This window comes from Ochotona princeps, chromosome 13, assembly GCF_030435755.1.
Source record: "Ochotona princeps isolate mOchPri1 chromosome 13, mOchPri1.hap1, whole genome shotgun sequence".
Lineage (NCBI taxonomy): Eukaryota > Metazoa > Chordata > Mammalia > Lagomorpha > Ochotonidae > Ochotona > Ochotona princeps.
Window position 1 is genome coordinate 51,021,550 of NC_080844.1, and position 26,328 is coordinate 51,047,877.

The 26,328-nt window shown below is 42.1% G+C and overlaps 1 protein-coding gene across 5 annotated transcripts in view; it reads right to left on the reverse strand.

Moving 5' to 3' along the window:
- Nucleotides 1–26,328, reverse strand: part of SORCS1 (sortilin related VPS10 domain containing receptor 1) — a 488,198-nt gene that overhangs the window by 67,164 nt on the left and 394,706 nt on the right. For all 5 annotated transcript variants that reach the window (XM_058671339.1, XM_004579869.3, XM_004579866.2 and 2 more), the window contains exons 14-18: nt 25,518–25,625; nt 23,539–23,656; nt 21,989–22,119; nt 17,980–18,093; nt 3,137–3,308 (exon numbers count right to left, since the gene is read on the reverse strand). In XM_058671339.1, the coding sequence (XP_058527322.1) occupies nt 3,137–3,308; nt 17,980–18,093; nt 21,989–22,119; nt 23,539–23,656; nt 25,518–25,625 (643 nt within the window). The remainder of the gene's footprint in view (nt 1–3,136; nt 3,309–17,979; nt 18,094–21,988; nt 22,120–23,538; nt 23,657–25,517; nt 25,626–26,328) is intronic.

The window sequence follows — 26,328 nt, forward strand, 5'->3', positions numbered from 1 at the left end:
ATGCGCTTCACATATGGATTCAATCTTCTCTGCACTCAGTGAAGTTCTTACTATCAGTTTTTTATATCTTCATTTCTACAGCTTTCATTTGATACTTGTTATTAATTGCTACTCTAGGGTTTAATTTTCCACATTGTTTCATATTCATGAACATATGAATTGTTATTTTAAAGGACATTTTTAATATGTACGATATCTCAGCCAACTGTTACACTTATTCTGTAACTGTTTTTTCTCCTTGGTCTCCTTCCTCCATATACCTAATTACTTTTTAATGTCCAACATTATATATGAAAAAAAAAAAAACCTACAGTACTTGCTTTATATCATTCTCCAGGGAAGAGACTTTAAATTTTACACAATATCAGACATCTGAGTGTTGGAGGAAGTCACCTTAATCCAACTCCAATCCAAGAAAGCAAGGATTTCAGAATCAATTTTGAGGTATTTATTGCCAGGTTGAATTCTGGTTAAATCCTTACACCTAGCATAGAGCTCTTGAGGAATCTCAAGGAACAAGCATTGGTTTGTTCACTGGGGTCCTAACTCCTGGAAAGGTTGTGAACATTTTTATTTCTCTAAAATGTAAGACATCTGAACACTTCACCTCTTATTCACTTGTTTCTATTTTGTTCTCTCTTAGATGCTGCAAAATACCTCAAAGACACTGTTTTACTTTCCTCTCTATCCTACTCAGATGCCTTTGAGATTCCGACACCCAATTTTTATCTTCCAAGCCTTGTAAATACGCCAAACCTCTTTAGTCAACATTCTGGCTACATACTTTTGGGGAAATGCAGCCTGCAATGTGAGAATGAAGTCCATCCCCCAAGAAGAACTTTAGCCTCCCAACACTTCTAATAACAATCCTTTCTTGTTTCCTTTGCCCAACTGTTCTTCTCTTTCTTTACACATGCACTTCTTCTAAATGCATACACACTGATTTACTTTGCTGTAAGCTAAAATGTGACCGCCTCAGGCAAAAATCTCCAAAGAGTTTACTTTAAGTGAAATACAAGTAACTACTGGCATAAACTGACCAGTGTCTTTCTAGTTACGACCGAAGACTTCTTTAGAGCCTTAGAATTTGGGCTTGGCTGCAAGGTGTTCCTTAAGCAAATGATTTCTGAAAGAGTTGCCCAGTGACAGCAGTGTGAAAGGCCCTCTGACAACATGCATCAGCATCAACTGGACCAGCTTCAACTCCTTGCTCACAGCTATTTTTCTTATAGAAAATAAAATGCTAATGATTTTCATCAATCCTAAGGAAACGATCCGATGTGTTTCACCTTTTCTCATTCACACGACTTTCCTGTCCGTCTGGCCTTAACCTTACATTTATACTTTCAGTTGTTTCCTTCAATGCACAACAGGTAAGATGTAAACTTGTTAAGAATCTATATTCTGGGACTCAACCCAAACTACTGAATCAGATTCTTCGGGGATGTGGCTAAGATAAGCTGAAAATGCACAGACTCTCCAGGTGGCTTGCACGCATGATAGACACTACGAAGCACTGAGCTATCAGGAAGGAGGGGTGGAAGTCAAAGTTACATAGCTTACACTTGGGGTCTTTAAAAGGGCCCTTCAAAAACTGGGAGGACAGAAATAAAAGTTAAGTTTATCATTGGACAAATGTGAGGTCCAGAGGTGATGTTTGGTGCAGTGGTTAAGACACTGCTCGGAATGTGCGACCCACAGAGCAGTGTCTGTCTCCTTCCCACGTCTGATTCTAATGACAAGCTAAGGTCAGAAGCTTCAGCTGATGGCTCCAACATCTGTGTTGCTGTCGCTGAAATGGGAGTCCCACATAAAGTTCTAGGTTCTTGGCTTCAATCTGATCCACTCCCTGCCTACTGCACACATTTGGGGAGCAAAACAGTGCACAGAAAATCTGTGTTTCTTTTATCTCTGACTCTCCTTCTTTCCTGTCTCTCTGCCTTTCAAATGAGAATAAATAAATGAGGGCCCGGCGGCGTGGCCTAACAGCTAAAGTCCTCGCTTTGAATGCGCCGGGATCCCATATGGGTGCTGGTTCTAATCCCGGCAGCTCCACTTCCCATCCAGCTCCCTGTTTGTGGCCTGGGAAAGCAGTCTGGGATGGCCCAAAGCCTTGGGACCCTGCACCTCATGTGGGAGACCCAGAAGAGGTTCCTGGTTCCCGGCTTCAGATTGGCACAGCACGGGCCGTTGCGGTCACTTGGGGAGTGAATCATTGGACGAAAGATCTTCCTGTCTCTCCTCCTCTCTGTGTATCTGGCTTTGTAATAAAAATAAATAAATCTTTATTTTTTATTATAAAAGAATAAATAAATGAAAAATATTTTGAAGTTCTTGCGTATTGGGAGTCTCAACAACAACAAAAATGGAAAGTGCCTATTATGAATAACTATGTGTAGATTTCAAATAAGACAACATAGTTGGGGCTTCGTTGTTTATTAACTGAAATAATTTCATGAAAGCACTTGTCCTGTGGGGACTGCCTTCCTTGTTGGCAAGATGACAAAGCTCTTTATGCGTTTTCCACAAAACAGGATAATTCCATTCTTCCTACCATCTACATCGTGAAAAAGATCAGACAACCATAATCTGGCAAATAATAAACGCAGCACCTTATAATTACATCCCCGAGGTGCTGTAAATAAAGCCTCCAGGGCTGAAGGAAGAAATTACACTCAGTTATGTTCAGACTGGCCTTTGTGTTTCACGCACAGGTGTGATCAACATGTGTTCCTTGGCTTGAACTTCAGACTGAGGACGGAATCATTAGCACCTTTTAGGAGGACTGAATATACAGAACTACCACATTGTTTTTCTAGGAATAGCAATAATGTCTTCTGAGAACATATTTTCTTAAAGGTACCAACGAGGCAAACTTAAATATAAACTGAATCCTAAAAAGTAAGAGATTAAGGAGGGGGGAAAGACCATCCTGCCACAGAATCAAAATAACCATAGAAAGGTGTAACGATATAGCAACAACAAAAAGCATGGCATTCAAAACAGAATAACAAAAGTAAATAGAATATAAAATTAAGAAAGCTTAAAGTTACAAAAAAAAAAAAAACCCATAATATATTAGGAAACATCACTGACTCTGGCAAGAAGGCAGCAGCTGCCATCGGAATTGCCCTACCTCCTCCAGTTGCACCATGAGAGTGACGTTATGTCCTTGTTCGGCTGTCAGCTTCCCATCAGCAGTGATGATCCGCAGTCCCCGGGGGGCCTTTCCGGGGCACTTCTGTGGCTTGGCAGTGTACTGTTCTCTCACCCCATCAGTGCAGTTATTAGAAACCACCTTTCTGTACCTAAATGGAGTAAAGTACACGCGATGAACCAAATCATTATGATGCCGAACACTCAGAAATGTTTTTAAACTGGACCTGCTGCCCAGCTCTGGGAACTGTTGGTGACCAGAAAATCATCTTTCCTGTTCCTATAAACAGTGCTAATTCATACAGACCACCTAGCGGACAATCTCAGTACTACACTGTACCTATGCTTAGCGTATTCACATTCTCCTTTTAGTTATCTAATCAATGAATCATCTTAGGGTTGTAGAGTTTTGAGCAATGCATGGCAGAAGATATGTCTCTTGCCCTCATTAAACTGACAAACTAGTGACAGAGGTCTAGATGGGTAATTCAGAAGATAATACAGAGGCTGATAAGTTTTAAATCATTTTTAAAACTTTATGTTTAAATGGAAGAGAGTAACACGGAGAGAGTGGAAAAGAAACACTGGTTGCATTTCCAAACATTAGTTCACTCTGCAAATACCCGTAACTTTCAGGGCTGAGCCGGGCTGAAGCCCGGAGTCTGAAACTCCATCTGTCTCCCATGGGGTTGGCAGAGTCCCAAGCACTTGAGCTATCAACTGCTGCTTCAAAGGATACAGTGGAAGGAATGTGTATCAGAAACACAGCAGTCACGACTCTAACCAGATCTACACTTTGGGAAGCAGGCATGGCGAGTGACAGCTCGCCATCTGTACCAGCAGAGTTTTCATGAATGTGTGGCCTGCCCTGGGCCTCACATGGTCATCTGCCGCCTGCAGCGCTGGCAGCCCACATCCAGGCTCCACCCTGAGTTCCTGCCTGCCTCATTTCATACCCAGCTTCCTGCTGATGTGACCTGGAAGGCAGCAGAATGTGGTACTCAGGCACCAGTACTTGCCCAAGTACTAGGGCAGAGTTCTCTTCTCCTCGGAGAGCTCTCCCTTGGTTCGTCTTGCTGTAATTCAAGTAAGGAAATAAATAAATCTTGAAAAAGTAATCCATTTGAACTTCAAAACTGTTTCAGGACCAGGATTCATAATCTAATAGCTGCCTCTTGTCCACAGAGGCAAAATTTCAAGATCACTGTGGATGTTTAACATGGTAGACAGCACCAAACCCTATACATGCTACTTTTCCTATACTTAGACATCTATGACACCTTAATTTTTACATTAGCACAGCAAGAGAATAACAAATAATAAAATAACATAACTACAATATGGTATTATAAAAGACACAGGGAGGTATTCACTCTTTTTTTTTCAAAGATTTATTTATTTTTATCACAAAGTCAGATACACAGAGAGGAGGAGAGACAGAGAGGAAGATCTTCTGTCCAATGATTCAATCCCCAAGTGTCCTCGACGACTGGTGCTGCGCTGATCCGAAGCCGGGAACCAGGAATTTCCTTCAGGTCTCACACGTGGGTGCAGGGTCCCAAGGCTTTGGGCCATCCCAGACTGCTTTCCCAGGCCACAAGCAGGGAGCTGGATGGGAAGCGGGACTGTTGGGATTAGAACTGGCACCCATATGGGATTCTGGAGCGTTCAAGGTGAGGACTTAGCCGTTAGGCCACGCTGCCGGGCCCAAGGTATTCACTCAAAGTACACTGCACTGATTTTTTTGCGATGGTGCAAAATAAAACAGTGCTTATGAGACAAGTTCGGACGAGATCGGGCGCGTTCAGGGTGGTATGGCTGTAGACTATGAGACAAGCTCGAATGAGCGGAGTGACAAAAGGATGTGAAGCAGCATTTGGCTGCCACATAAAGGCTATTTTATCACAGACATTGCTAAACTGCTTTGTCTGATTTGATAATCATGCCATTCAATCACTGACGGGTGAAAGGCATACGCAACACAGACACTGGACATACAGCTGGGACACATTCCGGACAGGAAGACTGGGACGACGTGATGTTTCATCAATTATACACAATGGCACACGATTCAAAACTTACAACCTGTGTTGAAAAACTGCGTTGAACATTACTCAGTATAGGGAGACAATTAGATAGGAGGACCATGGGAACCTTGCTGTTGTAAAACTCTAACCAGCTATAACCCTGTGGGAAAAATTCTGGGAACTCAGGGCAAAGGGCCTAAAGCAGATGGCACAGAAAATCACGGGTGTTGGAACTCCCTGATCCTCGAGCTTTGATAGAATATTATAAAAGAGGTGCTTCTTCTCCTGCATGCTGTTTACTTATTAGCAACCTGCTAGAAGAACACGTTGTCTGCTGATTGGCCCCCTCCTTGCACACTAGTACGTAAACCACATCCTGTTTTGGATCTTTCTTCTTTATGCCTAAGTGACATGCCATTTTTACAAGTCTTTTGCTGTTAAATAAACTTTGGCTATTGTCCATCCGTCAGTGGTCCATGTGCATGATTATTGGCTCTGTGCACCAAGCCCCTCACTGCCGGACAGGGAACAACTCAGCTCACAGGTAGCTTATATCATGGAAAGTGAAATTATTGATGAGGATGGTCTTTGCATATTGCAAGGAAGAACAGATTGTGATGGATATATGCCATCAGCTCTCACAAAGGGGGCTCCAGTGACAGTGCAGTACACAAAACTTCAGGTAACCGGTGTAGATTCTACTCACTACTTTATAATAGAATATACAGGTTAAACTTCTGAAACCTCACACTATCGAGTTTGCAGGATATGCAGCCAATCCTCCCGATCTTGGATTTCTTGTTTTGGATGTAACAGAAGAGAATGAATTATTCTATACATTTACCCTGTACAACTTATTAAAGTCATAGTAAGTTAGAATATGTGATTTTAATATTAACAACATTTAAGATATTTTGGGTAAAATGTTACTTATTCATTAACTTTTTTTTTACTGTGGAGTCTACAGTACAATTTTATGCATCTAAATATGTCATTTCCCAAGGCCGCTGGCCTGTATTAGCTGTCAGAGCCCAGCAAGGCAGCAAGGAAAGACGACTTGCCCCCCTTTGAATGCTTCACAAACGTTCTGTATAAAGTCCAGGCAGTAACCGTTCTGACTTGCAGGCTGCACAATTCAGCTCTGTGGCTGCACCATAAAAGTAATGCGGATGACACACAAAAGAATAAGTTTATCTTAGATTCAGTAAAACTTCATTCATAAAACTGACAGTAGAGCAGATTTGCTTGACAGGCATAATTGTAGATTTCTAATCCGTTTATGGCGAGGTGGTGTTTCCCCTCTGCTGCTCACTGTCAGGATTTAACACCTGGAAGCATGTGCAGAAAGTCCCTGAGGATCGGCTTGGAGCACATGCATCAATACAAGGTCAAGTACAAATATCAACTCACCTCATAGGGTTGGTAAAGAACTAAGTAGATTAATACACACCAACTGTACACTAAAATTAACCTAACACTCAGCAATACTCATGGAATGTCGCCAATTATTTTTATTTAATATTATTATTGAATCTCTTTGCTCACAACCTTCATGCTTGCAAATACCAAGAGGATAAATAGCAAATCATATCATCTTGTACATGAACCCAGCAAGATTAACTTCATTCTGTTCCTCTGGCTCCGTTCTGCTCTAGCCAAATCGATTCTATCCTTTGGAAAGCACTTCTTGGGTTTTGCTCATTCTGCTGTTAGTCCCTCCACAAGCCCTCTCAGCTGCCTAAAACATACCCATCTTTTAAGGTACTAGCTTACCTCCTCCCTTCTCTAAGACAATTCCCATGATTAATACATCAAAAGAGCATAAATAAATAAGTAATCACACATAATGAGTGCTATTATGTTCTATTCACTGTGTTAAGTTCTCACAAATTACAGATTTGTCAAACATCACTAAAAAGGGACACGCAATCATCATCCTCAATCAGCAGATAAAGTAATTAAGAATCATAGATGCTAAAATGTTGATCGCACAGCCAGGACTTGTGTGGGCTTTCCTTTACCACAGCATTGCGTTGACCCTTTAAGTAGAGTAAGATTGTCCTTCCTCCAAGCTATGAAGATACTTCGTGATTTAAAAACTTTGTGTGTCTTCTGTGTGACTGAACTTTATCCAAGCAGTTTGAGGGTTTCTTTTTGACCCAGACAGGAAAGGCTGGTAATCAGGGAGTCCAGGTCGCAATGTTGAAATACCTGCATCATGACTGGCTAATTACCACCAGTGCCCTGGAAATAGGCACCTCACCCACGAACTCTGCTGGATCCCCACAGCTTCAAGTCCTCCATTCTCTTCACCATTAAGTAGTCAAAAAGTTACCAACTGGCAGATGGCGGTCCTCAAACCCCATGCTCCAGAGCTCAAATCATTGCTCAGTCTGATTGGTCACTGCCATGCCTAAGCATTTTTAATAATATCCTGACATTTTAAAAATAATTCTTTCTGAGTACTTTTGAGTGTATGCTCATGATACAAGAACACAAGATCAGGTGGGAGACAGAGGAAAAGCAAACCAAGCACAGAAGTTGGAAAAGAATACACGAGTGCCAACAGCAGTAAGAACAGCCAGTGCCACCCAGGATGATGAGGGCACTGCAATGCGTTTAACTGCACATCCGAAACCACCTGCGAGTTCCAGAGATGCCTATGCAACCCAAAGCCAGCTTAGGACTTTTAATCACTTGACATCCAGGCACACCTGCGGCTGTGTGGTGAGTAGTTCTAGAAGCGTGGGCTCACCGGCATCATCACCTACAGAACGTCCATTTGTTTGCCGCTGCTATGACCAATCACCACCTCAGGGTTTCCTGAATTCTGCAGCAACAGGGATTCTGTTTAAACCCAAAGCACGAACCTATCCTCCTGAGATTCTGCCACAGAGAAGACGGTAGGTAATTTTTAAAAAATGTTCATTAAAAACCATTCTGAAACCATTTTATTTCTTGGATGAAAATGGCATTGTATTAGCCCTCTCAGACCTGGCCCTGAAATCTGGAAGCAAATTGTGCCGAAATGCAGAGTTCATTTGCTCAAGGAAAGCACACACCTGCCTTTTGCATTACAGAATGGTTCTATTACCATCACAGCAGCTGTCCCTGGAAATTGCGTTACATAAATGAATAATGCATTTAATATGGTATTAAATGGGACTGTTACCTTCGTAATAGCAAGGCAACTTGTGATCATGTTGGACCTGAGCTTTGAATATTACTGGGATGGATTTAGTTGGTAAAGCACTCTTCAATCAGCCAAGAAGAAAACTGCTTTGTAATGGCAAGGGAGCTTTTGTACAATTACTAAAAAGGAAACATTCTGCAAATGTGCCTTTGATCCTCCCCGCAGCTCGTCAGGAGAGAGTGTCCTGCTCCTCCTGCAACCCCGATTGCAGCTATTCTCTTCCCTTCTATCTCGGTATGCTTCTGGAACCTTCCCCTTTGTACTCACACTTCCTTTGCTTTTATGTAGCCTGAAAAAAAAGATGAAGGCCACAGTTCCACTCTGTAATAATAAAACTGAATAAAAGCACCGATATCCTTCCTGTTGCATGCTTTCTCTGTTTAATGTTTTTTTTTTTTCTCTTTTCATGATTTCGGTGAGATGGGGATGGACTACAGATGTTTATGACATTCAAAGTTTATTCAGGAGACAATGGAAATTGGTTCGCTGAGCTCAATCTCCCTGTAGCCTTTATTAACTTAAGCTTCATTTTAATCAACAAATAATATCTGTATTTATGGTTTACAATGTGATGTGCTATTTATGTATGCAGCATGGTGATGCAATCAAGTTAATTAACCTTTACCTCAACAATTTACCTTATTTGGCTGGGGTGCTTGCAGAATGGTAAAAACATATTTGAAAGAAACTGACATTCCATTTTTATTAATCGTGATTACCAAGCAGTGCAATAAGTCAGTAGGACACATTCTTCAAGCCTAACTGAATCTTCGTACCCTCTGATCAACATCATCCCATCCTTCTCTTTCCACACGGCTCTGGTAACCACCCATTTATTTCCTGTTTTTAGGGGACTAGCTGAGATTCCACGTACACGTGACGCAAGAGCGTAGCTGTCTTAATGCCTGCCTTACTACATTGAGGGCAATGCCCTCCAGCTCCTCCATGTTGCTGCAAATTACAGATTTTTCTTCTTTTTAAGGTCTTACAGTGTTTCATTGTATATATATCACATTTCTTCTATCCAGCTATCTGGTGATGGACACCTAGGGGGCCACCAGGTCTTGGCTATTGTGAATAACCCTGCTGTGATCATGTAAGGCAGACTTTACTTGGACATACTGTAAGATCCAGCCATTTCACTTGAGTGTTCCTTTTATAATCCCTCAGAAGCCCCTGAGGAACACATGGGTGTTCAGGCTCCACCTCCTGGAACTTTAATCTGAGAATTCTGAGCATAAACTCATTTTTAAGTTCCTCGATGATTCTAATTAACATTCACAATCCCTAAGCATAGAACTACTGCACAGCTGAACTGATCAAATTTAAGTTCAAGTTCTCTCCTTCTCTGTCATCTGCAAGTTACCTCTAAATATAGGATTAACTATAAGATCCTTCCATAAAGCTCTCAGAAAAATTAAATGATATAATGACATTTTAAAGGTTTAACACAATTTGACACACGGTAAGGATGTGACAAATATGAAAATATTAAAAACTACTTAAAAGCCAGTATCGGCATATTATGGTTCAAATATCCCCTGAAAATGAAAACTGCATTTATTGCTAATATCATCTTAAAGTCAATTTCAATCATGTGAATTCTTTTCTTAAAATCATATAAACATCAGAAGAGATTAAAAAATAAAAGAGGAAACTTGAGGCTGAGAACCAAGCCCACAGTTTGGATGCAGGGCGTTCATCTTCCCCATCTCCTGCCATTGGCCTGCCACGCTTCCTGCCCTCTGTCCACTCTGAACACTGTACAGCTGTGTTCATGCTGCATGGGATGCTCTGTCCGCCTATCAAACTGCTACTGTTTGTTTAAAAATTGGCCTTGAGATCATGCCTTTCTTCAAGGCTGCCGCTTCCCTTTTTTTATACTATCAGGAGGACAGGACCTTTTTTTTTTTAAAAAAAATGTTTACATAATTGATCAGGGTGGGAAGGATCAAGGGTTAGGGGAAAGTGGGTAAGACCATTGTTTCCAAATTTTCTTTTTCTTCTTCCTGTATCTTGGGGAAGGGGGAGATAAGGGAAAAAAAACACACCCAACCTCCCAACCAGCTCAGTACCCAGAGATGGGGAACAGCTACCCAATGTTATCCCAGGGTCCTCAATGTGGGGCATGTGCTGAGCGTTCTGTTTAACTGGTTACGATAGTTCTGAAATGCTGTCAATCTTGCCAATCCAAGGATGAGGAAATCCTTCCAAGGTTTACTGAGTGACACAGTCTACCTTAGTCTCCATTCACCCAGATTTTTGCTGTCAATGCTTAGCTGGGGTAGTTGTCCAATTTGTTCTGCTCTCCCTCCTCTGCTATGGTACCAGATGTCCTTTTCAGGCCCCAGTAGACTGACATATCCTCCATGTGCATCTGGACATGCCGTCCACTGCTCTATATTTTCCACTGAAGAGGTCCAGTTTTGACACGTGCACTCTAGGGTCAGTCCACCTATCCTGCAATTCTTATGGCTGGAGTTCTAGATCTGGCAGTTCAGTTGGAGGGATCCCCCAAAAGACCTTGTGTGAAGTGGTCCCAGACCTGACTCTTGTGTGTGCTTACCAGTACGGGGTCTGGTTCAGTCCATCACCCACATCAGCCTATGCACACACTGGTAATTGCAAAAGCACCCACTGGCAAATGGTGAGGTCAGGCCAGGCCATGCCAGACTGGCCTGCAGCACCCATCAGTACATGTGAGACCCAGGAAGAGGGATATAAGCCTAGTAGAAGGGCAGTTGCAGGCTCCCTTGCTGGGCCACTGCTCCCATTGGTGAGCATGAGAACTGGGTCTGAGGGCAGACCAGGCTGGGCAGGGGCATATTTACTGGCCTGCATGTGATCTGTGTTAGGGGAGAGCCAGGCTGGCTAACTGACTGTATTCACTGGTGTATGCATGAGCCAAACTAAGTGCAGGCTGGCTCGGCTTTGCCAGAGCATGGGCTGGCAAGTGTTGGGAATGGGGGCATACCCTATAAAACTAGACTAGACCATAGAACTCCCTGTAGAATGCGAGATCCTGAACTAGGAGTGGGCCCAGTTGGGAAACTATTGGCACCTCTCTGATGGGGTGCAACTCCCACTGGTGAGCATGCAAACCAAGGCTGGGGGAGGGCCTGGCTAGAGGTGGTAGTACCTGCAGGCTTGAGTGTGAGCTAGATAGTGAAGCTGGTTGGGTTGAACTAGGTTCCAAAGCCCATTGGTATATATGAGTGCTGAATGGGATGTGGGACAAACTAGACCAGTCTGCAGCACATACTGGCAAGCACAGGAACCAGGGCTGGGGGGTGTGCATATGGGGGCTTACTGGGGTCACTACGACTAGGTTGCATTTTCTACTAGTGTATATGAGGGCCAAGTATATATTAAGATGGGTTGGGCTGGACCACACCATCCATTGGTTTATGTACGAGATTGGCTGGAGACAGAACTGACCCAGAACTTGACTTTAACCCCAGGTAGGTCATATTGTGACTAAGCTATGGTGTCCCTCATTTACATTCAGAAAGAGAAATAAATCATTTTGATTTTGGATTGCACTAGGCACTTTTTCTTTCCTGGAACTACCCTCCATTGTTACTATGGACCCTGGACTAATGAAGCATAAAATGATGCAAGATTTGGTGCTACAGAACAGCCAAGCTGGGGATGCACCATGAGAACAAGACTTAAAATTTTTTTCTTAGACTCATCACATTAGCAATGTAGGTAGACAGTGGGGAAATGGTCATGTAAGCATGTTCATCCAGGTAAATTAGCAGTTAAGCACCTGTAGGGATCTAACACTAGAGACCCCAGAATCCAGTGTGAAAGCTCCACACCTGGGGCAGAGGGAGATTACTCCACTTCCATGGCCAGAGAAATTGCTTCCAGGAAAAGAGTAGAGCAGACTCACATTTCCTGATCTCCAGTGAGCAGGGGATTGAAGAGACTCTAGGCGCTCACTGCGGCTGGACACTGCTCAACTCCTGTGACTCTCTGTGAGTGGGAACACCAGCCTAGTGATGGCCATTTATGCTTCCCCTGGGATTCCACATGCCAAGGTGTGCCCAGGGATGGCAATGTTCCCACACATCCACAGTGATCTTGGCTGAACACCAGCATTTGGAAAGAATGGAATTCCATGGATGCCTAAGCAGGTTTACCTTGTCAGGCTCCTCTAAGCAACATCTCTGAGGACTTTTACCTTAAATCGAATAAACAAATCTATGGGTGATGGGATTAGTGGGGGGTAGAATATCAGGTGAAGAGAAAAACAACAACAACAACAACAAAAAACCTTATCTTCCATTAAACAGGATGGGAACACAGTCACTGGATTTAAATAATACATTGGATGTAACTTCATTTTTTATCACCAACTTGATGAAACGGACATGCGGCCAAGAATCATAATGGTTCCCGGAACACACTATCTGTGTCACATTGTTGGAACAGTTTTAAAGAAAAACTTTCACATAGTCAAAGGAAAGACTGCAGTCCTCAGAGACCCCAGAAATAGAGAATCTAGGCTAACGGAAAGACAGCCAGGGTTTTAAATTTTTCTGTGGCTGGTGTAAGGAGGAATACGTTTATGGCAAGCTTTGAAAAAACTCTAAGGTACACTGACTGTACAGAGATTACAGTTTTATTAGAATCTCTTTTGGGGGGTGGTGTTGTGGTGCAGTGAATTGAGCCATGGTCAGTAGTGTCAGTTTCTCATATGAGAATTGGTTCAAGTCCTGGCTTCTCTGCTTCTGATCCAGTTCCCTGCTAACACAACTGATAAACAGTTGGAAATGACCCAGTGCTTGGACTCCTGCTCGTGAGAGGGACCCAGATGAAACCCCTGGCTCTCGGCTTTGGGTTGCAAACTGTTGGTGAATGAGCCAGCAGATGGAATCTGTGTGTGTGTGTCTCAGTATCTCTCATGAGCTGTAATTCTGTCTTCCAACTACAGGAACAAATAGATATTTTTTTCAATTTTTTTTTTCCTGGACTCACTAAATAATTTTGTATAGTAACCTTTTGCTATTTTTTTTAAATCATGTTTTCTGAGCAAACACTCTTTTGTATATAGAGAAAATAACCCTAAGGCACAGTAAAAGTTGTCTCTGAACTTTCTTTTGGAGGCAGAAATTTCTACACACACTTTTAGAAGCAAATCTAGAAACAGCTCCATTTTAATAGCAAGAAGAAATCTGTCCATGGAGAAGATTAGCTCTGTGTCTTAGAATAAATCAACCCAATGCCCTCTTTACATTTAGACTTTTACATGAGGCAAGCAATGTCCTAATTAATTTAGCAACTTACGTTCGAGGCACGTTCCCTGGGTTCCAGAAGAGTATCAACGGGACTAAACCACACATAAGCCCAGTGGCATGAGATTGTGCTTATGGGTGTGCAAACAGATATTTATAGACACCAGCGGAGAAATAAGGAGGAAGAAATACGGGGTGATTTCAGCAGGAGCATGCACTAAAATACAACAACGAATACTGCTTTCTGCATTTCAGCAAAAGAACCTTGCTCAGTCATTATGTCAGTAACCTGACCCAGCGGTAAGCAGGGACAGGCAGGAGATTTGGGGCATGGTAGTCCTGTCACTTTCTAATCACATGACTTTATGAGCCTCACCTGCTATTATTTTTGTTTTATAGGTGAGCAAAACATAGTCTTTCTCATCTTTTTCCTTCATTCTTGAAAGGCTCATAGGTGATAAACAGCACTGATGACACCTGCATTTTATCATGTAAGGTCCATGTGGTAGGCCCCATTTATAACTTTATTTATTTTCCTATTTTAATTTTATGTTACAATTCTGTATGCAGTCTATATACTTTACAGAATCACACTTAATTCGATTGTCTTCATAACAGTAATTCTTCAGCTTTTAATTATTTTACCCTATCAATACATGTGGAAGATCCTACTGACTCATTGTTGTAAAAATTATTTTTTTTGTATTTCCATCATATTTTATATCATAATTGAAATGAATCACACCATATCCTTCCCTTAGAAGGTCTAGGAATTTATCACATTGATGACAGAAACAGTTGAATTTTATTTGTATGTCCCCTTTTCCCTTCTCCAAAATAATGGATTATATTATTTTGGTAATCTTTTTAACGTTAAAAATATTCACAGCATTTTGAGGTCTGGAATGGTAATTCTCTAGCTTTAGTTTGATTTTTCAAGCATAACTTTGGCTATTTACTGTCCCTTGTGTGACCCAGCTGTCCCATTTTTGGGACTATATCCAAAGGAAATAAAATCTGTATATGAAGTAAAGGGACCTGTAACCCTATATTTATAGCAGCACAATCTACAGTAGGGAAGACATGGGAAGAACCCTGATGCCAGCTGAAGAGGAGTGGATAAAAAGATGTGGTACATCTACTCTACGGAATACTACTCAGCCATTAAAAAGAAGGAAATTCTATCATTCGCAACCAAATGGTCCCAACTACTAAAGACCATCAGGCTCAGAGAAATAAGCCAATCCTAAAAAGGAAAAATATTGCATGTGCTTTCTGTATAAGGCAACCTTCATGCAAAATGCAAGTACACAGTTACACATGTAAACATGTATATACGTATATTTCTCTAGAGGAACTGTATAAGGGAGAGAAACATACCAAGAAGTGAAGACGCAGTATGCATCTTTATGCATGAATAAAATGAGGATTGCAAACGAAACTGTTAAATAAAACTATTGTCACAATACATTTAAACAGCAGAATGATGGACTAGTGACCACTGCTGAAGGACTATACTAGTACAATAACACGAGAGAAAGCAGTGGCGGTAGAGGGGAGGTTTGGAAGGGTGGGCGGGGAAATAACTGAACCTGTGGATCTGCATCATGAAAAGACTTAAAAAATTATGTTAACATTTTCAAAATATAAAAGTATGTTCACAGCAATGTAACTGACTCCTGTGGATTCGCTGCGCTGATCAGTGTGAGGCTTGAGAAGAGGCTTCCACAGGCAGCAGTAGTTCACCGTAGAGGCTTCCCTTCCCCCACTCTCTTGTTCACATTCCTTCCCTCTTCCCGCCTACCCCTCCACCCCTCTCTTCCTTACCTCCTTCCTACCTCTCTCTCCCCTTCTTCCTTTCTCCAACTCTCTCTTCCTTTTTAAGTTTCTAAAATCAGGATTTTCAAAAGATACATAAATGAGAGGCAACTGTGCAGTGAACATCCGTGTCCTTAAACTTGTATCCCAAACTGTCAACACATTTTCCTTAAAAAAAAAAAAATTTAAAACTATCTCATATCATACGTATTCCAAACTACAAAGTTTGGGGTCCGGAACAACGGCTCAATGGCTAAATCCTCACCTTTTAAGTATCAGCATCCCATATGAGCATCAGTTTGTGTCCTGGATGCTCCACATTCCACCTGGCTCCCTCTTTGTGGCCTGGGAAAGCGGTAGAGGACAGATCAAAGCCTTGGGACCCCGCACCCATATAAGAGACCTGGAAGAGGCTCCTGATTTCAGATTGGCTCAGCTCTGGCTGTTGTGGCCATTTCAGCAGTGAACCAGCAGATGGAACATCTTTCAGTCTCTGTCTCTCCTTTATGTAAATCTGATCTGCCTTTTCAATAAAAATAAATGTCTTAAAAATTAAATAAATTATAAAGTTCCTTTATTACTAGCCTAGCCAAAATGTCTTTTCAAAAAAGATTTATTTATTTTTATTGGAAAGTCAGAAATACAGAGAGGAGGAGAGAGAGAGAGATTGATCTTCCATCAGATGATTCATTCCCCAAGTGGCCTCAACGGCTGGAGCTGAGCTGATGTGAAGCCAGGAGCCAGGAGCTTCTTCCAGATCTCCCACACGGGTAAAGGGTCCCAAGGCTTTGTGCCATCTTCAGCTGCTTTCCCAGGCCACAAGCAGGGAGCTGGATGAGAAGCTGGGCACCAGGATTAGAACCTGCACCCATATGGGATCCCGGCATGTTCAAGGCTAGGACTTTAGCTGCTAGGCCACCTCGCTGGGCCTGCTAAATATGCAACTGTAACTCCTCAATAGCACTTGTGATGGTTAGTCTGATGTGTCAACTTCACTGGGCAAGAAGGTGTCCAAACATTTGCTCAAATGTTCCCCTGGTTAGGTCTGTGAAGGGGAGTATAGATGAGAGTACATCAGAATTGATAAATTCAGTAATGCAGGTTGCCATCCCCAATGGGGGGTGAGCCTCGTCCAATCAGTTGAAGGATTGAAAAGAATAAAGATGCTGAAAGTCTGACAATGTCTCCTGCAAAAAAATAATACATTGGCCTTACAACACTCAGTCTGGACACTGGCGTTTCCCACTGCTGCCATACTGCAGCATCTCCTCATTTTGGTTCTCCAATTTGTTGGTCATTGAATAGGTACTACACCACCACTGTCTTGGTTTTAAGGATTTCAGATCCAAAATGCAAGGCTCATCAGTTCTCCTGATCTCCAGTAAAGTAGCCCAGTCTTCTGACTGTGGGGATTTCCTGCCTACACAATCAAGTCAGGCAATTCGTTACAAATGCAAATACATACATCCTGTCAGTTCTTTTCTCGGGAGGGCCCTATTAAGTACATTGCCTCAATCAGTACCCCCCAAGGGCTCAGAAATGTATTTCTTGAATCAGAAACCCAATAAATTCTACAACTATGTTTAAATCTATAAATATCAACTCCATTTGTGGAAAAATTAGGCAATGCTGACCCTTTTAGTTATTTCTTAAATAACCTTCAATATACCCTGACACAGAATGTAAAACACAAAATAACTGAATATGAGCCGAGTTCCATAAAGATATCATATAGTATGTGTTCTAAAGGGTCCAGTGTTGCCCTGGAAAGCGAAGCAGTCCTAGAACACTAGGGTACTTGGCCGCCATCAGTGAGCTCCTAACTGACTTGAGGTTCCACCTCTATAGCTCGGTAGCTGAATATGAAAGACATGTATCTGGCTGTTTTACAGGAGTGTAGTGAAGATAAAAGGTCACCTTAAACAGAACAGAAATAAAGCATCAAAAAGCGAAGAAGTTCTTTTTTATTAATATGACCATCATCTTCACTCAAGCAACTTTTACTTAAACTGGGTTTCTTTTATTATTATTATTATTTTTATTATTAATTACATTGCATTATGTGACACAGTTTTATAGGTACTGGGATTCTCCCCACCCCTCCCCAAACCCTCCTCCCATGGTGGATTCCTCCACCTTGTAGCATAACCACAGTTCAAGTTCAGTTGAGATTCTTTCATCGCAAGCATATACCAAGCATAAAGTCCAGCAACTTATTGTCCAGTTAAGTTCAATGGCTTGTTGGGGAGACCATCTCTGGTCTGAAGGTAGAGCCGGCAGAGTATCATCCCAATCAATTAAAAGCCCCAACACAACATCAGCAACAATTTATAACGTGATGGAGTTATTTGACATAGTATTGAGTAACCAATATTGAACTGGGTTTCTTAGAAGAACCTGGCACTGATCAAACAAAAATGTGCCTCATTACTTAAGTGAACAAACGCAGATGGATTGTACTTTAAGAAGGGATTGTGTGAGTACTTAGCTGCTCAAAAGCAGCAAAGGCTGGGCCTCCCAGCTCATGACCTCGGAGACTCACCCGGTACTGTTGAGATAACTCTTCCCCACGCTGCAGTCCTTCGACAGAGACGATGGATTGAACCAGAAGGCTGGCAGGCACTGCCCATTGCTGTGTCGCTCATAGCCATAGTCACTGGTGAGGAAAGATTAAAAAAAAATCATTCAGTAAATGGCAGAATTACACAGAAAAATTTCATTAGTCCACAGCCAACTTTTACTCTCATTAATCAGTTAAAAAAAATTCCCAGAATCAACACTTTCTCCAATTGGAAATCTTTTTTTTTTCTTAAAGTATATTTAATTATCCTCCCCACAAAATACTCTGCAAAACCAATAATGCTACAAAAGTTGGTTTAAGCCTAAAGAAGAGATTATGTTATCATAAGAATACACACTGTTGGTTCCGGTTTAGCTCAGAGAACAATGCAGTGGTGGCAGCTCTCAGAGAATTTAACACAGCTCGTGTAATATAATTCTCATTACTGGTGATGTCTTTGGGATGTTCTTCCAAGGCACCTGGATGTAACAAGCAGAGCTGAGCCAGGTCCCTCTGTATAAGCCATATGCTTCAGTGTCACAGCCAAAAAGGAAATGTCCTTCAGGACTATCTCCCCCATTCTTTCAACAGAAAGTTGTGCCGAGGTAGTTAGCACTGCCAGTTAAGACTGCTTTAAATATATCAGCTTTGTAAATAGTCAAAAAATTATCTTCTGCCTCCAGAGTCGGAGAGTTCTCATTTCCTTGGCCTCTGGAGGATGAGCCTGCACACAGAGCATGGCAACAAATCGCACTTCTACATGCATGGGGTAAGCCGGCAAGCTACAGCATGAGTTGGCCCATCTGTTCCATGCAGGTGAGATGCTGGCACGTGAGGGTCAGCAAAGGGGAAGCAGTTGCAGCTCAGGTGCCACTTGCCAAGTAGCTGGATATTAGCAAGTGGATTTGGTGCAGGCTCCAGATGTGGGTAGGAAGATTTCAGAATAGGTACCCAGAACATGCTTGGTGTTCACAGCAGGAAATTACTTTACAAGTGTTGGAGAAGGATAGGCAAGGTCACCTGGCCAATTGCCTAAGGGAAAGCAAAGCTAAAAGGTGGCTACACTAAGCACCTTTCATTACACTAAAGTCAGGTGGCATTAGCCAAATTCCAGTTACTGCTACAAGTGACAACACTGGAGTTTTCTAAAATATTTTTAGAAGTCATGCAGTTAAAAGATCCCACTGGCTAAGAAATCTTACAATGAACCAACTCTTGATTTATTTTCTAAATCTTTTTGTTTTTTAAGATTTATTTTACTTTTATTGCAAAGTCATATATACAGAGAGGAGGCGACACAGGGGAAGATAATCTGTCCGCTGATTCACTCCATAAGTGACCCAACGGCCGGAGCTGAGCTGATGCAAAGCCGAGAGCCAGGGGCTTCTTCCAGGTCTCCCATATGGGTGCAGGGTCCCAAGGGTTTGGGTCATTGACTGCTTTCCCAGGCCACAAGCAGGGAGCTGTATGGGAAGCGGGGCTGCCGGAATTAGAACCAGTGCCCATATGGGATCCTAGTGCATAGAAGGCGAGGACTTCAGTTGTTAGGCTACTATGCCAGGCCCTCATTTTCTAACTCTTACAATGCATTTTATCTGGGGCCAGGGCGGGGTGCGGCATTAAGAAAACAACTCCAATCAGCATGGAATATGATTGGAACAGGGCTCAGTGGAGCACAGAACGGGAGATGGGAGAGGCCTAGTTGCCTCCCATAGCCTGTCTCTTGTCTACGAACCAGCTCCCAACGGAGAGTATAACAATAACAAAGACAGTGACCACAACAAAGGAACAGCTTATTTTGGTACTTCATAGGGTTGGAAACAACGGTTTCTAGGAATAAACAGAAAATTGGGACATTTCACCTCAGCTTTTCAATTTGGTTTTTCTGCCACAGAATAACTGTGCTTACGGGAAAACAATGACTGTTTTGTAAAGCCACAGAAATGTCACTGTGTACAACTCTAATTTCCTTTGAAACTCCTCCTTGATCAGAATGGATGAGAAGCAGTCAAGCTTCAGAGTGATGTGGATGAATGCCTTAAATGTTATCATCGTAGTTTTACCTGTAAAAGTGGCTTACAAATACAAATCTTTTTGTCATTGTAACAAGGTGATGCTGCAATGATTACAACACCAGCCATGACTGAGGAGGTCCCTGCCGACTTCCCAGTGAGCGCTGCTTTAGCTTAAGCCCTGATGCTACCTGCCTCAGCCAAGGAGGTATAGCACAGGCCCTTTGGGTGCCTTGTTCATCAACAAGAGAAGAGCTGTGGGTCTTGTTTTACACAGACAGATGGATAGGTAGATAGATAGGCAGATAGATTTCTTTATTTTTATTGGAAAGGCAGATTTACAGAGAGAAGGACAGAGAGGAAGATCTTCCAGTTCCTGGTTCACTTCCCAAGTGGGCGGGCGCAATAGTTGGAGCTGAACTGATCTGGAGTCAAGAGCTAGGATCTTCTTTCAGGCCTCTCACAGGGGTGCAGGGTCCCAAGGCTTTTGGGTTACCCTCTGCTGCCTTTCCAGGCCACAGGCAGGGAGCTGGATGGGAACTGGAGTAGCTGGGACACGAATCGGTGTCCACAGGTAATCCCAAGACTTGAAGCAAGAGGATTAACCAATTGAGCCACTGAACTGTGCCCACCATGGGTTATTTTTGTCTGTCCCCTAAGTGTGCTAGGCTTCTTCCACATTCTTTATGCAGAGAACATGTCCAGATACCAACCTTTACTATCTCTAGGATAGACAATGTGACTGTTACACAGTAAAAAACAAACACAGGGACCAGCATTATGCTACCATTGGTTAAGCCACCAGGCATGAAGCTTTCATCCCACACTGGAGTGCCCATTTGAGACCCAGGTGCTCCACCTTCAACAGAGCTCCCTGCTAAAGAACTTGAAAAAACGGCGGCATGTAGACCAAGTATTTAGAGCCTCTTTCACTCTTCTGGGAGACAAACGGTCCTCAAACCTAATCAAATCTTCAACCAGATTCAGCTATTGGTGCCCACTGAAGAGCGAACCAGGGGCAGAAGATATCTTTCTTCTTTTTCTTTTCCTCTCTCAAATAAATCAGTAAGAATATAAAATGGTAAAAAGTGATTTTTGCTTTTATGCATGTCAAATCCCAATAGTTTGTTGGTAGCACATGCATTTACTGATCGTTTTAAAATGAAAATACATATAGAAAGAAGTACAGCAAATGAGCAAGAGGAGACGGAGACTATGCAAGGCAGTCACCAGCTGCTAATCCTCATTCGTCACCCTTGCCTGAATTCTGAACATCCATCCAAAACAGAACGGGATCTTCCCCACCGGCCCATGCTCCAACCTAGCTTTCTGCTTTGCAAATGTTCCAGAAAGAACCCCGCAGCACTCTGAACTCAGCCTCACCCCCAAATATTTCTGCATTTCCATTTACACCTGTTTAATTCTGGTAAAGAAAGAAGTCTTCTTCATCATCGAGTTCAGAGTCACAGTTACTGAGCCAGGGAATACAGCTTGGCACTGAATTCAGAAATGTCTTCCACAGCTCTCATAAGCTCCGGGCAGCAGAGCACTGGAAATCCTCCAGGCACAGAAAATCTCTTGCTTTAGAAGGCCAGTGTTCCATTACCAGAGACCAGTGATGCCAGGAAGTCTCACCTAGAGTACAAGCATCTTTGGTCTCTGAGAAGCCCCTGCGTTGCTTTCCGTAGGGCTCCTTGCCGCAGCCCATGGCACATTTGGTCTCTTTTTTATTTGAAACACAATCAACCAACTAGGAGAGGATAGTAATGGCGATCCTTTAAACCTAAAAACCTGCCAGACTTTTCTATATGCACATGCACATAGCGAGTAACCATAAAGTCCCCAAGAGGTAATTTCACAAGAACATGAGGTTAGTCCATTAGCCCTACGTATACCACTGTTACTTCAGTCTAAGCCTTCGTGAAGACCCATGTAGATCAGCAATCCTGCACAACGCTGCAGGGACACTGCAGACTCACCAGTCAAAATCTGCCTCGGTGCAGACGCAGGGCTCAGACTCCATCGCCCCCGCGTACTTCCCTTGCATACACTTCCGTTCCGATTTTCGCTTCTTGTATATCCTTTTTGCTCCCATTATGCATGCTTCCCCCTGTGAAGGTACAAGGATCACAGTCAGCAACCTAGCCTTGGCTTTCCTAGCTCCTTGCCCAGGCAGTTTAGGCAGACGATCACAAACGTTAGTGTAACATGAACTTGCTCAGCAAGCCATTTTGGACTAAGCGCATTTCCTTGCGATGACTTGAGATCTGTAACTGAACATGATTGCAAGGGCAGCTACAATCCTAAAACTTTTTGTGGAGGTGTTAGGGACAATGCCATGAGACACAGAAATTAGCAACACTCAGACTATAGCCAGTGTGCCACTAACAAACCTACAGTAATTAAGTGTAACTCTCCTGTAACGGAAGACTCACATAGCTGGTCATTTATAAGCACATGAAAAAAGGATTGCTAACAAGTATAAAAACCCATTTTGTCTTGATTTATTATGTTGCTGCCTGCACAACTTTATAGAACTGATTTTATGCCTACCAGACAAGCCAGAAAGCTAAATTCATTGTTTTTCCATGAAATAAATAAAAGCTTTGAAGATTACAATGCTCACGCATCCCACAGAGGAAAATACCAGCAATGTAAATGAGAAGAGATCATCTTCTTGCTGAGCCTCTGAACAAAGTGGGTTTTTCCAGCTAATACAGTGCTGAGGATCAAACACTGTTCCCTTTGTGTTTCGGAAAGACTAGAGCAGATTTTGCATAATCTACTATGTGCCATCTTTCCGGAGGAAATTCACTCTAAGTGGCTCCATTGCACATCCATATGCAAATTCTTTACTCCGGCTAGGGTTAGAATGTACGATGTTTCCTGAATCCAGTGATGACTTTACAGCAAGAATTTTCCCCACGCTCCTTGAGTAGCCTACAGAATGACCTCTACATTGGGAAATCAAAAACAACCATTTCATCCAAGCATTTTTATATCTGCTGAATAAGTGATCGTCGAGGGTGTAGGAAAATCTCATATTAAAAATTCTTCATTTTGTACCAAGAGTGCCTTGCAGGGAGGCAAGCAGCACTATAAAATCCCAGAGAATCAAGGCAACAGGGAGGAAGGCTTCTTACTTGGCACTGCTTACCTAGCGTAATTTTGTTATTTTATGTCTCACCTCTCTTAACATTGCCAGATAAAACTGAAGAGCTTTTCTTCCCCCTTCTCCCCATCGCATGACATGCTCAGATAAATGATGCTTGGATTTCAGTGCTGAGTTGGTATTTCAATTTGAGTTGTAAGTTTATGCCAAGCACATTTGAATTTGATCTCATTATATCCTAGCATAATAAAAACAGAAATGACTTCACAAGCAGCTACAAGTACTGAGTTTGTTCACTGCTGTGCAACTTCAGACATGTAAGAAAGCAGCAGGTAGATATTCTGGCCTGAAGAACCCGAGTCCTTGACCTTGACACCTCCCACACCTCCCAATAAAGGTCAGCTCACTTCCTCCTACCTGGCTGTGCAACTGCCAGGGTCTGTAGTCTTCCTCGGCACATCTTCTATCGAAAATGGACTTGTAGTCCACCTTGACCAACTGCCATTCGGAGCGGTGGCTGAAGTGTCCAAACACTCTACAGGGTTCATGACGATAAAAATAATCTCAGTAATAACAATACCAACTGTATCAACAATTAACTGCTATTTGCTGTGTGCTATGAGTCAAATGCAATGCTTTATACATTATAGGGTTTGTACCATTTAATCCTCAAAATACATTTTTTGGAAAGAATAATATTATTGGGCTCTACAACACAGATACATAACTTGAGGCTCAAAGAATTTCATCAACATGTTAAAATCACAGTCTAGCCAGAAATAACTGGTAGAGGGACCCAATGTACTGGCTAAACTGCCTAATCCTCCACCTCCAATCACTGGGATTCCACATGGGAGCCAGTTAGTGTCCAAACTGCTCCACTTCTCATCCATCTGCCTGCTTGTGGCTTAGGAAAACAACAGAGGATGGTTCAAAACCTCTGACCCCTGTACTCACATGGGAGACCTAGAAAGAGCTCCTGGCTCCTAGTTTTGGACCCAACCCTGGTCATTGCAGCCATCTGGAGAGTGAACTAGTGGATGGACCATCTTTCCCTCAGCCTCTCCTTCTCTCTGTAAAGTTGCCTTTCCAAGAAAAATAAGTAAAAAACAACTAATAAAAAAGAACAAACTGGTAGAGCCAGAATCCTGGTGCTTGAATCCAAAGATCATCTGTACATATTTTACAATAGGAATTGGCTGGAAAAAAACTGGGTAGAAAAATTATTTAGAAAACAATTACAAAATGATGATTTCAAAGCGACAGCACTGACGTGCATGGATCCTATGATGGCCACGCCACTACAATTTCAAGGTTCTCATGATATTGTCATGCATGGTTGCTGTGGTTTTCATCCAATTCTACGTCCCCACCAGTTTCTGGGGAAAGCTGGCAGAGGATCAAGCAGTCAGAACTTTGTCTACATTGTGCATTCTACTCTCCTCACTTGGAGAGTCACAGGAACTTAATGGAGCATTTTACTGCCTTTCATAGGTGTGGATACAAAGCTACAAACTGGCCTTTCGATTAGCTTTTTAAACTATTCTTTTTTTGCAAATGCAAAATTAAATAAAAGCAAACTGCAGACTAAACTGATAATCTAGATACATTTTTCCCTAGGAAAAGTGTAGCTATTAGGCATATTAAACTTTTATTGTCCTTTTCTGCCATTGAAAAAGTGAGGGGAGTATGTAGAAAATGTGCCAATTAGTCTCTTTGACTAAGTTTTCCATTAATGATGTCACCAACTGCTTAAAAAGCTTCATGTGCAATTTTCCAGGAAAAGGAAATATCATTGTTTCCTATTTCAAATTCAAAGTCCATATTCTGAAAGCAACAGGCAGCTGAGTCATTATTCAAGTCTTCACAAATTAATGGTCATCAGTTTCCACAGAAGAATGAGTGCAAATGTAATTTCACGAGAACAGATTATTCTCATAGATTTCCTAATATGCCTCCCGATTGGGTTAGGTGAAAAGCCAGGGAAAAATCAAGTCCTTTGTGGGGTTTTTAACAAGCATTGTGCTCTGACTTAAAATGAAATCATTTTCATATGCCTAAGCCTTCTACATATTCAGTTTACTTACTGTTAAAGTTGCAAATGGACAATTCAATGTTCTACTGAAATAACTCCTTTTAATTTCCCTAAACTCATTGAGCATTAAGAAAAGAGGTTTTTGCTTTTTTGTTACCTTTTGTTTGGGTCACCGACAAACTATCAAAGAAGGGGGTGGCCCACATTTTTTTTTCCTCTTTGCTGGAAGCTCTTCCACAGCTTTTGTGAACTGAAATTATGAACAACTGCATACCTCAATGCAGCAAGTCAGAAGGGCTAAACTATAAAAACATCCTTCTAGATTGACCTCCGGATTTATGCATCATCACTTTCCACTTACGTCATGATCAGAGTCTCTTCCCCGGGCTCACCAAGAACCCCGTCCACAAAAAGTGGAATTGATGTGAAACTATATTTGTTCCAGGACCTCCCTTCATCAAAACTCAACCTATGGACAGAAAAAGTAAAGAAAATCTCAAAGGGGGAAAAAAAGTCTTTTCACAGTAAGGAAAGAGAACATGCTTGAAAAGTACTCATTGCACTGTCCACGTGAGCCTTTCTTGTGAATAAATGATCTTAATGAAGTTACATAGTAGCATTCCAGTTAATCAAGCCCATAGCATTCAGATGTGTTGAAACAGCACCAAGTGTTACATAGATTGAAAAAATAAGTCACAGAATTCTTGAAATTCTTGTTTCATTAGCGCTCAGACCTCCATGTGACAATACTAGGTAGCACTGAGCCACGCAGCTGAGCCTCAAGAGTAATAAACTTATAAACATTATGTAGATGACGTTCATCTAACCAACCGAAAAAGATACCTCAACATATCCTTCCCATTTGATTTTAGCCAAAAGGCTGAAACGTGATCAGCATGTACTTAATACTCCCCTAGAAATTCTGATTGAACATGATGTGTGAATCCAAACAGAAGGATGTACTCTTAAGAGCAAGAGAGATCCAATGTTCTACAGATATTGCTGTGTTCCAAATGTTCCAAATGTTCCAAAATTGATGTCGAACACTCCATGACCACTGTGAAGGGGCTAGGGGCGGATCCTTTCAGGAGTGATTCGATTATGGGTTGGCGTCTTCCTGAAAGGGCTTAATGTCCTCATGAAACAGAATACAGCCTTGTGTCTTTACCCAT